The 12890-nt window shown below is 42.8% G+C and overlaps 1 protein-coding gene across 2 annotated transcripts in view; it reads left to right on the plus strand.

Moving 5' to 3' along the window:
• The window catches only part of LOC100123862 (putative tyramine receptor), a 64829-nt gene that overhangs the window by 39524 nt on the left and 12415 nt on the right, over positions 1-12890 (plus strand). For both annotated transcript variants that reach the window (XM_003426665.5, XM_031931542.1), the window contains 3 exons: positions 8626-8717; positions 8799-9010; positions 10749-10886. In XM_003426665.5, the coding sequence (XP_003426713.1) occupies positions 8858-9010; positions 10749-10886 (291 nt within the window). In that variant the 5' untranslated portion in view covers positions 8626-8717; positions 8799-8857. The remainder of the gene's footprint in view (positions 1-8625; positions 8718-8798; positions 9011-10748; positions 10887-12890) is intronic.

The following is a 12890-nucleotide window of genomic DNA, read 5'->3' on the forward strand; positions in this document are numbered from 1 at the left end:
ATCGAGGACGGAGGATTAGCATAGAGCGGGTTTATGAGTCTTACAGTTGGTTTCCGAGGGAAAAGTTTTTTTTCGGTTGGAGTGTGAGCGATAAGGCCGGAATGTGTAAATTTTCTGTCCGGCACATGTACGCGCTGAAGTTTATGATCTTCTGTGGGTCGTATAAAAGTATTGAAAATCGATGCGGTTTTTGATTTTTGGTTTTAGGTGTGGAGAGAGTTTTTTTTTTCATTTTGGTTTATGGAATTGGCCATACGAGCGACTTTAGAAGTGCAAAATTGGCAAATTGAATGTCGCTTTTTTGGTAAGGATTTAGATCGCTAGATATCGAAAAAAATAAATAAAATTCTTAAAATGTATTTAATCAAGAAACTCAGATGCAAAAAACCAAGTGTTAAACACTATCCTAAAAATTGCAGTAAAACTCAAATTACTAGAACTAGATAAAAAAAAACTAGCCGAAAAGCGTGACAAACTCGGCGAACGTCACAGAAGCTCGACCAGCGCGTATAACCACACTGTGTGCCGGTGGTTTACGCGCATCGAAACGAGAGCTTGCACAGTCTTCTCTCTCTGTCTCTCTCTCTCGCTCTCTCTCTCTCTCTCTCTCTCTCTCTCTCTCTCTCTCTCTCTCTCTAATCCGTCGTTTCCGCGCAGCTTCCCTCGTTTCCCATCAAATTCTGCGGCATAGCGCTATACTACGGCTGTTTATGTAACGTCGTCCCAAGCGCGTATCCATATTAGATATGAGAAATTACGTGATTACGCGAGAGAACGAGTACACGCGCGCAAGCTTCGGACATAATCGATCTTGGCGTTTCGTAATTGCTGCGGTGGGGCTGACAGAATTTTTTGAAGTTTGATCGATTTTGTTGCGTTCGAGCGCATCCAATCGACTGCAATTAATATTGAATTTCGAGCTCGCGACATTTATAGTTTACGAACTATCTCTCCTGACACTTGTCGGAACAAACTTTGCCACCTACAAACTACCGATACGTCCGACAATCGAATTTGATTGTCAAAGTGTATCCAAACAATCACCGATATTCCCCCTATTTCGAGACTCCATCGCAGAATTTATCGACGAAATCGTTACCGTAACGGCGGGACGTATATAGAGTCGCGATCGACATAATGAAAACGATACGCCTCTCGCTGATGAGCGCAATTTATAGAGCCTTCCAACGAGCGGCAGCGAAATTCATTTGCGCAATCTTGCTCGAAATAATCAAAGTTCCGTCGTTAAGTGGGTACATATTTGTCGAGCCCGATGCTCGCGCTAGTTAGCGGCTGCATTGCTAGCACCGCAAGCCGTCTTTTGTCCATTTCTAATTGTTTGAATTTCCCCCGCTATTTACTCAAGCTCGATCGATTCAAGGTCCCTATCGATTGAAATAGCGGGTACGATACGCTGATTATCAATTAATTTTCGAATCGTATGTATTAATTTCAAAATAAAAGCTCTGCGCCATTTGAAATCTTATAGCTCGCTACGGCAACAACAACTCGCTGAAAAGTGTACATCTCTTTCAACTTTTCAAAAACACATCGCAAACTTATCTTTTCTCTCTCTCTCTCTCTCCAACTCTTTCGAACTCGCTGGCGACCCCTTGGAACAAAAAATTGGAAAAACTTTCGTGTATAATTTCACGTTAATCTACCCAAAGCTCCATCACGCCCCAAACTATAAACCCATCGAGCGCAAAAACCTTCCTGGGATAAAAAAGACCTCAAAAAAAAAAACTATTAAAGACGCTCCCGCAGACTTCGTGAGGTCATTTGAATTCCAGTCGCTCCAGCGAGTTTCCTTAACGCGTGGAAAGCTCCCGCTATCCAACACACACACACACACACACACACATAGTAGGTCGAGATTTATGAAGTCGCGCCAGCGCATATGGTCCCGAAGTGTAATATACTCGAGAGGGTAGCCGGGGAGAGAAAGAACGATATCCACCGTGCAAAAAGGGGGAAACGACGCGGATGGCCTACGGAAAAAGCGCTAGTCAGCCGAGTGTTTTAGCGAAAAGCTTGCGGTGAGATGGTTCTTCGGTGCGATGATCTTTTTGCTCGCTGTTTCCATTGCGTGATGGAAATTGATGCTCGTTGGCGTGATTCGTACCGAGAGTACAATGCTCAAAGGGAAGAAAGCACTAATTGATACAAATTCTTCTCAGCGAGAATCTCGAGAAATTCGAAAAGCCCGCCATTACGCAAAACTCTCTTCCTGTGCAAAAAGATGAGGCAAGGAGAGAGTGGAGTGCCATACTTATACAACTGGCTGCGGGTGTGGGACAGGTGGCAGAGTCGCTTCGATGAATAATTCAACAGCTGATAATTTTAAGAGAGAAAAGGGAAAAAAGCTCTCGGCTGAAAAATACGAGGACAAACCCGCGGCTTCATAATTTATGCTAATCAGATGGATTAAGCTCGATGTAAGCCTCGATGTCCTTATGGCTTACTCGCGAGTATATTACGGATCCCCTTAGGAACGATCCATCTTCGGTTTGTAGTCCTTTTCAAAGAGGGCGATTTCACAGCTTGTTGGAGCGTCTTGTAAAGTTTCGGGGATTTCGGAAAAGTGAGAAGGATATAGAGAACAAATATTTGCTGTTTGTGCGCGCTCGATGACGCAAAAATGCTAAAAAGCCAGTGTTGTTGTGATGACGTGCGGACTCCGCTGACGTCACTGACTTCGTATAGCTTTCTCTCCCGCGACTCTGTTTCCTATTGATTTCTAGCTTTGCCGAGCTGCATACGCGTGACCGTGAAAGCTTTGGAGAACGCGATGCGCGTAATTACTTTTGTCCTGCGCTAAATTTGGATATAATCTCGCTTATTTTCGCATTCTGCGAGAGCTACTTTTTTTTGCTGTGAAATGTGTGCAAAGCTTATAGAAAATGTATGGTTTTGAAAATTTTTGTTTATGATAACGTCGGTAATTAACAGTTAAAGTAATTCTGTGAATCTTAGCCACGCCTTATTCGTCGGCTCCAAAACGGTCATTATGCCTAGACGAATTTTTACAACCTATTGTCTAATGGAATACACACAAAAAGGTGAAGCGCACGATCCCGTTACATCAGCATCTACCTGAGGCTTTTGTTTCTACGAAATCGAGGTCTACATATTACAACCGATCATTTAATGAACGTATTACGTTACTTCATTATTCTTTTCTGCTGAGATAAGGAACAATAGCCTGTACGTTCATCGTGTGGGACGGATCAGTTACTCCACATTTTTCCAGAGAACTGATGGTAATCTTCGTGATTTTTTAGATAAACCAGTTATGACTCCAAACTCATTATAGGGTAAAAATGTCTATTCGCGCATCAATCTCATTAGATAATAACTTGTCCCTTTTTTACTCCAAGATTGATCGATATCTTTAATACAATATACTGTTTGCCTAAAATTCATCGTCGCTTCGACAAAGATTAATGCGATGACATGAAATACTTTCTATGAGCTTAGTGTAATTTGAGTAAAAACTCGATATTATATTAATAGCAAACTATAAAGCTCTAGAGTTGCCAAATCACACAAAAGACATAACGTATAAGTAGCCAATCAAACTAAAACTACACTTCTCAACCAAAATTTCAACTCCCTATTCTTCTCTCACCCTCGCCTCATCAACACGCGAACGAACGGGTTTAAATCCCAGCAGATAAGAAACAATTTCATCAAGCCTCTGCCGAACTCCATCAATCCAACTCATTATCCTAATGACCTAGACGTACGCGAGCTTTCGAACGACACGCTCCTCGCCGTCCTACTATTCGCTTCAGAACAGCTTTTATTTCTGCTCTCAATCCGAACCAACGGACTCATGCCGACGCAAGCATAAAAGCTCCGATTTTTCATGATCAATTCAACGATATTTATCATAACTCGCGACTAAAAGATGAATCCCGTGACGATCGACCTATGGTTCTTCAAAGACTTTCACGAAAGAGAGCTGGGGAACGCTGTGTTATACGAGATTACCGCGCGGAGAGATTTCGTAAGACAGTTTTAATTGCGAAATGATGAAAGTTCTCTATTAAGGAAGTTTACGCCGGGGGAAAATTCGTTTGGAGAAGCGATTTTAATAATCGGCGAATGCCGTGTAATTTCTTTTTAATTCGCGATCGTTTAATATATTATATCAAGATGGAATATTAATAGTGCGGATATTTCGTTAACTACCGGTCACGTATACCAATAATCCTTCTCGGCATATTATGCATGCAAATTAACCGCCATTAATTATTTAAATACCCCAGCGCCGCAAAGCTTCATTGTTTCACATACCAAATTGGCAAAAACGTCGCAGAAAATTAATTCCCCTCTTCGCGCGTAAATCAACGTTTAGCAAAACGCCAACTCACATTCTCCCCTATAATTTTCTCGTCAAAAGCTCGATTACACCGAAAACTTTTCCCCCGCGTACTCGATTACCACTTATACACCCGCAATAAGCAGTCGCAAGCCCTCTCGCCGACGAATAAATTTCAAGACGCTCCTAACACAGCGACTCGACAGATTCGCGTAATTAAGCCATTGGCACGTTCGCGCGAAACTTTCGTCAACTTCGTGTGATTTACGTGTGTATAATGGACAACGGGTGACAATTCGAGGTGCGATGTTTCTTTTCTTTTGTTTTATTTCGTTGTCGGACATCAGAGCTGCGAGCAATAAAGGACTTGACGAGAGGAGTGAAAATCGTCGATAAAGTTCCACTTTGAAGCGCGTGTGTAGCGAGGAGGAAATGGATTTCTGTGGATTTTTATTGTTTTCTTTTTAAAATTTTCGCAGCGTGACGTTTCAAGGTAACGCGAGAGCTTTTATAGTACACTTGTGCGAAGGTAACGATAATTCAATTTTGTTACTATACATTATGATACGCGTCGTCTGGTCTTTGGTCACATCGTCGCAGACTCACTCTGTGCTTGACCGAATATGGGTCAAAAGCAATGGGCGAGCGATGATATGCATCTGGCTGCAGGTATAGTGCTGCACTTAATATTATGGATTCAACCACTACACTTCAATGGAAATTCGAATAGTGCAATTAAGAAATTTCGCAAAGTGTCATTAGGTTCATATTTACTTCTAATTGATGCACAACAACGAAGCTTGCAAGTCACGTCGTCTGCACAACGTATGCAAATTTTGATTAGAAATTTCAAACTCGCGAACCAAAACCTCGTATACCGCGAAATGAGATAACAAAGGGGGCCGCATATCTCATCCATCTAATCATCGCCCGCAAACACCTCTCTCTCTCTCATCAAGCTTCCAAACAAATCAAACCTCGAACACGATCCTTAAACGTCTTTCTCTCTCACGAGCTTTCGCCCTAGAATAAACAGCCGGAATAAATAAACGCCCCGGTCCGTCACAAGCTGAGCAAACGAATGGCCTTTTATAACATGTCCGTCCAAAGCAGGCGTGAAATCAGATTCGCTCATATATTATTCATTCGATTTTCGCTCAGAGCGAGACGACGAAGCGGTAATTAATTTATCACTTCGAAGCGTCGGACCAACTCATCGCACGCGTACCAGGGAATAGCCTTGCACACGTGCGGATGGAAATTTCGCAGTAGGGAATATTCATGGGAAGAGGGATTTTTCCGGCTTTGATTGTTTAATGGTTATGCAGATGGCTTTTTTCGAAGCTACTGCTGCGAATCGACAGTTTAGTAGAGCCTCCGAGAGCGTAAATCAGTTTTACGACTGTGTCGTTCTGTTTACGCATTTCTTCGGGGATTTTTCTTTGTGGAGATTTATTTGACTTTGCTCGCGCCGGATGGGTCGGCAGGAAATTGTGGGTATTAAAACGTAAATTTTTTTTTTTCATTGATTCTGATTGCGAATGAACATGTTATAATGTAGATTAAAACTAGAATTATATAAGTCCAAACGTAAAAACGAATGAAAAGTTCTGCCGAGTATCACGACGATACGACGCGGTAATAAACTTTTGTAGGAGATCATTATACTGATAAAAAGAAGGAGAAGAAGACCTAAAAGCGTATCGCGAACTTTGAGATTTATAAAGGCTTCTGGAAAAAAAATGCCACATGCACACACACTTATAGAAGGCATTTCATGCTCTATTCTTTTATGGCAAGCTTTTCAAAGCCCTTTTGAGATTACAGCCGGAGTAAGTCGGGGATGAAGTTAATTGCAAAGAAAAAAAAAGAGAGATAGAGATACTGCAACGCCCCCACTCGAGTCGTATAATTATTCTTTTTATACAACAGATACACAGAGCGTGTTTTTATGTTTCTGTTCGCGTCGAGTGTTCGTTTAATTAAAGCCTCGACGGTTTGAATATCGAACTCTCTCTCTCTCTCTCTCTCTCTCTCTCTCTCTGCAGCTTCCTTTCACGTCCTCTCTAAGAGCGGCACAAGAGTCTCCTTGCAAATCATCTCTCTGGCTTGTTACAAGCGTCGCTTCTCGTAAATAAAGCTGGAGAAGAAAAAAAAATACATAAATTCAAGCCTTCCTTCTCACGAGCGGTAGTATTATACAGCTATATACGTGTATAGTTTGAAGGAAAAAATCACCTCTCAGCGGCAGACACGTGTAAGAAGCATCAATTCCCGGAATATCGCCTGTTTCGTCGAGGCGCTTAATGCTTTTCCGATACAAAGCAGAGAGAGGCGCCGAGGTCGGAGATAAGAATGCTCGGGGATATTCACTTAATGGGCGAGAGACAGAGCTACGCTGCCGTTTTCCCTTATACTGGGAGCTTTCGTGCGGAGAGAGAGAGAGAGAGAGAGAGAGAGAGAGAGAGAGAGAGAGAGAGAGAGAGAGAGAGAGAAAGAGAGAGAGAGAGAACGTTCGGGGAGGAAATGTAAAGCAGGAGCTTTTTTAGGTTACATAAATTATTGCGGCTCAAAGCGCGCCGTCGATAATTTCCAATTGAACGTGGAAGCGACGCTAGAAGTAGTGTATTTAAGGGAGAAAAAAAATATAAAAGGAAACGAATCTTCGAGTATATCTGAGTCGAGCTAATTTAAGCACGACGAGAGGTGAACTCTCTGGAATACAATTATTGCGGGATCCTTTGAAGCGCTCGCTATGGGATAATCGGGCACTCGCGATCGGTATAGAAATTCATTTATTCAGCGGTCGCGGCTAAACTCGACAACTTCGGGAATCCATTTGCATGCTCCAAATAGCCATTACACACGGCTCTTCAGCTGTAAGTCAATTTAGTCGTCGGTTCTCCGAAATTAAGTTCGTCGATGTGCCATTATCCCTGATTTTCCAACCGCAAAAAACAACATCCAGTCGAAAGTGTCCAAAACAGTCCTTGCGCAGAGCTGTATACTTGTACCATTAGTAGAAGGACGCAGTGGCATTAGAGAGAGGAGAAGAGGACGACAGGAAGAATTTCATCGTGAAATATCCGAGGGAGGGAGAGCGCACCAGCTGAAAGCGATTTATATCTGGACTTTGGCGTATAACAGACTTTCGCCGAGAGAGAAAGCGGACTTTTTCACGGTACATTCTTCTCTTCATCCTATACGTACTGTACACACACTTTTCTTTGCTACAGTACTTCTGGAATTCTTATGTGGTGTGGAAGGTCAAGTGGCTCTAGTTTTCGGCGAGATTTTTATTCTTAACTCATCAACACGCACATCAACCCTTACGCTTTTCATCCTTTTCATCCGCACATCTAATTTTCCCATCGAGATTATTCTGCAGCCGGCAAAAAAAGCTAATTTGCCAAGTCAGCAGCGGGGGATAACAATCTGATTTCCGCAGCAGCGGCTAAATCAAAGTGCAAATCCTGGGTACACATCGAGGCTGCACACGCATGCCTGCACAGATCCCCGCGATGTAGTCAATAGAACGAAGACAGACACGTCGCGTCGCGTCCGACCAATCACTGTCTTTTCTCCTTATTTGCCTAATGCCGACGACGACTCGCGATACGCTACGCTGATTCGCTTCGCGCTGCGCAGCTACTAGCCTGTTTCCACTACTGATTCTCCAAGCCGATGCGCCTGTAGGGAGAGAGAGAGAGACGGCGCTGCAGCCTCGATAAGCGGCTTATCCCTTTCTGTGTGTGTGTGTGCTCGTATTCGCGCTCTCTTTCCACGCTTGATCGGATTTGCCTTGTCGGAACGCTACCGCGTGCGTGTGTATATCGATTTCAAAGGTAGACAGCTCTCGCTCTGAGCTCTTTATATCTGCGGCTCGATTTTTCGACTTTTCTCGCTGATGCGGGGGAAGATACTACTTCTGTATACGTTAAAAAGATTACGACGTTCGTGTGTTATTTTGCTTTGATTTGCGGCAGTACTTCGGAATTAAAATATTCAGAGGAATATTCGATGATTTAGGAGAGGTGCGGCTGTCGATACATTTTTCAGCTGAAAAGCTCTGATCTAGCGATAGCAGTGCTCGAGAAAGACGTGGAAGAACGTACAGCTGTGGTATACTTTATGCATATGTGCAGCTGTCGCGTCTTGTTCGACGATGACGAAGTGATGCGTTTTGCGATTCTTCGTGCGCGAATTTATTTTTTAAAAATTTATCGATGATCCGACGTATGCATGAATATTCATTTTTTTTTAATTATAAATTAACGATTTCCTAATCATGCTTCCAGATACATTCCCCAGTCGCGTAGAGCAGCCGAGAGGACTAACCATCATCATCGGCGTATTCGAAAGTCACGACGCGCCGCGAGCTCCCGGTGAGGTAAGCAAATAATCTATTTCGACGAAAAAAAACCAAGTAAACCCTGCATGTGGAAGAACGACACAATTCTTAAAATTCCAGCCGGGCGGCTGCGTGGTCGTCGTCGTGGCTGGTCAGCGCACGAATGGACAGGGCCCGTGATGGAGAACGTGACGGAGTTCGACGAGGACGGGACCCTTGAGCGCAGTTGGCTCGTCAACCGGACACAGATCGAACTCGCCGACGGCTACCTGCCCAACTGGATCGACCTGCTCCTCGCCGTCTGCTTCTCGATACTCATCGTCATTACTATCGTAAGCTTCTTTTCTATGAACTAGCTACTGCAATGAAAATTTTGAATTTCCCGCGCAATTTTTTTACGAAAACGATTATACGTGCAGCTTTTATGCTCGCATAGGGATGTGTTTCTCTTGGTGTAAAAAGCGCCGGACACGCGTTTGGATTATTAAAATATTTTTAATTCTAGGGAAACATTTTCAGAAAAAGGCTTTACCTTTGCAGTAGAGAACGAAAGAAAGAAACTCGTGCCGTTGCAGCTGACAAAACGATGAAATAATGAAAAGTCCTGGCACACGCATACTCAGAACGATATCGTATTCTGCGTTTTACACGTGTGAATAAAAATGTTTAGTCGTTGGCGATGGTAACCACACAAGAAACGTTTTTTAGTGTTTTAAAGTGTGCAGAATTTAACATTATACTGTTCAGAGTATAATAGATAGTGCAACGCGCAATTCGACAGTTTCTGGTCAATCACCCAATCTAAATGTAACTCGCGGTTCGCTCGATTTCTCGCGGGTTTATACACGACCGCAGCCGCATTACATCAGTACACGCAAATCCTAAAGACTCCACATTCGCACATTTACATCCATGCATATGCAACTGATATTCCGGAACAATCGCCAACGCTATACCGCAGCACGGTTTCAACCAATTAAACTTTCTTAATTATACATCCTTTCGTTTCTGATCTAAATGCTGTCTATACCGTCAGTAATTACCGAATTTCTATAATTACAAAGAAAAAGCTGAAAGACGCATTTCATTAAATTCTTCCAGAGCTTGCGACTAGAATAATGAAAATTTCTTAACTATAACCTCGTTCTCTAAAACATAAACCTGAATTTCGAGCACAAAGGAGAAAGAGTCATTCCGAATTGCCACTCTCTTCCTTTCCATGCATACAGCGCCTGTAATTCGTTACCCTTTCCGCGCACAGCCGTTATTTCTTCGCGACGTTTAATGCGCGCCTCGACTCCCCCAGTGGGATACACACCCCGAGCGAGCCGCGCGACGCATTTCCTCGGATTGCTTTTACTTATTACTCGTCGAATGGCTGCTGCTGCAGCAGCTGCTGCACTTCTTCCATTGTCTCGACAATTTTTTTTTCGTTCTCTCCTTCTCTCTGTTTTTTGTCCCTCGACCATCGCTTTCTACGCGATAAATATGAGACACCCGTGTTTTTGCGGGTATTCCTTTGTTCGCTTGTTTACTGCCGCGCGAATGTGGGTCAAAGCGAGGTGATAGAACGCGTATATATTATAAAAGTCGATAGATTTTTCGCGGCGCGGGAAATTTGAAATATATTTTCTAAGCGGGTTATTACGCGACGCGTATATTATACTTGTTTGTGTTATAAGGAAGGCCTTTGACTATGCGCGTGTGCGTGTATAGCGACTTTATACTCTCGTGTGGATTTTGATGCGGGATTCGGAACACGTTCGTTGCACTTGTTCGCGCGCCCGATTGTGCGCACTGGCTGTTTCATTCTACTCGCGGACGAATTTATTTGGGAGATTTATTATGGCGTGTGCGGTGATACGCGAGGAGAATATGCCGTTAATTCAATGGTAAACTAAGAGTATTGTTGCTTGATTATTTTTCAGTAATAATCATGGAGCTTTCTGCAGAAGGTGTTAACAAAAATATTAACAAAAAAAATTAAGATTTATCGGAAAGATAAAAATACACACACGTGCGTCTATTCGGCGTAACGGCAACTCACATACGTAACTAATTCAATTGCAGGTGGGTAACACGCTGGTGATCGCCGCGGTAATTACGACGAGGCGTCTGCGGTCCGTCACTAATTGTTTCGTATCGAGCCTAGCCGCCGCGGATTTATTGGTCGGCTTGGCCGTCATGCCTCCGGCAGTTCTCCTACAGGTACGTATACATATAGATACGTTATATACTATACAATCTATATATAGGTTTATCCACGCGTACACGTATAGTCACGCACACGTGCGTGTAGCAGCGTTAATTAGCCGTGGAATCGCGAACTTGATGGTTAAGGTGTGCGGACATTCCTCGGATGCTCGAGTGTAGCCGCGGTTTGGCACTGTGATTGAGATCCCTGTTATCGGAGGCTTGCCTCTGCCGCATTGCGTGGGCGGATGCCACGGCTTTGTGGCTAGCGTGAGTGTTCTGCGTCGTTTGTTTTTTTTTTCGTTGAGCTTTCGGACTTATAATAAAAACCAAATTACTTTTTCTGATATTATTTCTTTCTCGAAACTCCTTACACGACTCACGTATTCAAGCTCGTCCGATGCTCACTTCAGCCTCGACTCCTCATGATCTCCGGCATCAAACGACTCTCAGTCACAAGGGCCGTGCTTTGACTTTGTGCGCGACGCAACAGATGCGAGAGATATTAAAGCCGAGCTGCATATCCGCGTATTTTTACATCCTGAAACGATTTTTGAAAAACAAAAGATACGAAGAAACAAACTTCCGAAAAAAAGCTCTCTTCGCCGTGTGTACGTGTTCACGAGGCTGCGCACGTTTAATCCCGGTAAAAAGGCCGCTGATGCTTTTGACTACTTTATGCCGCTCGTGTGTGTCTCATCAAGAGACGCTTTTCCGCGCGTATAGTCGGAAGTAATGGCTGGCCTGGGGATCATCCGGAAGAGCTTGCGTATATAATGACATCGCTGATGTTCAGGGTGTATAGGGGTGGGAAAGAGACAGTGTTTTGAAAAATGTTATTTTTCTCTGTATGTATTATTCGAGCTTTTTATAGATACACTCGGCTAATGGAATAATCGTGTAATGAGCTTTTTTCCAGACAAAGCCTTTTTCGCGTTCAAACGATGCGCGGGAAAAGTCGCATAATACTTCGACGCGTTATATTGGGATTTTCGTCGTTATACATTTATAATTGAAAAATAACAAACGTTGCGTACACTCGATTAAAACAATAATAATAAAAGCAACGTCGAAATTCAATCAACTCGAAATCCCATCCATTCGAAAATAAATCCGGCAGTCCGCTAAATTGATATGCGGCAATTCGAGAGCGCAGCTCGTCGAGCTCACACGATAGAGAGAGTGAGAATGTCGTCGTTTAAGTGGTACGTCGGTGTTTATGAAAGGGCGCAAACGGAATTAGTTGCGGCGGCGACGATGAGGGAAAGTTTAACGGCAGACACACACACTGCGAGGGCGAAATTACTTTTTCTCTTTGACATAATTCGCATTTACGCGCTCGTGCCTCATCTCGCTGTGAATAGTATAGAGTACGGCGAGTGGACTATATACAGCTTTGAAGCCGTCTCAACAGTTTTTTTCCTTAGTAATGCCAGGGTTACGGTTAAGAGCTTTGTGAATTAATTCTCTAGTGATCTATCTTTTGAGTGAGCGATTAAAGGGATGTAGACTGGATTATAGGCGCTTTAAATTGGATGTTTCATTTATACGGTTTTAAAGCTGAAAATTCGACCGTTTTAAGCGGGAGCTGTGCGTGCGGTGGAGGAATTAACGCGAGATTGAACGCTTGAAAATTTAATAGATTAAAAAAAAAATCCTCGTAGAAAATACGCCATAAGATATGGCCGGTGAATAACTACTGGCCATATTTTTCTTAGCATAATATGTCAACATAATATGCCCACATTATGTTGAGTACTTGACTCTACCAATGGGTTTATAACCTAAAATCCATAAACTTAATAATCAAATTTCTTTTAACGCAGTAAATTCTAAAATCATTTACGTTTAAAAAAAGGATTTTACAATAAATTTTGAAAATACAAGGCAATGTGCTAAGAGCAGTAACCTAACCTTGAATATTGATACATACTTTACATATAATCATACTCAAAACTCACTAACATATATGTATACTATTCTGGCATTCATGTTTATGTGTAAGTGTGAATATTAGAA

This window comes from Nasonia vitripennis, chromosome 5, assembly GCF_009193385.2.
Source record: "Nasonia vitripennis strain AsymCx chromosome 5, Nvit_psr_1.1, whole genome shotgun sequence".
Taxonomy (NCBI): Eukaryota; Metazoa; Arthropoda; class Insecta; order Hymenoptera; family Pteromalidae; genus Nasonia; species Nasonia vitripennis.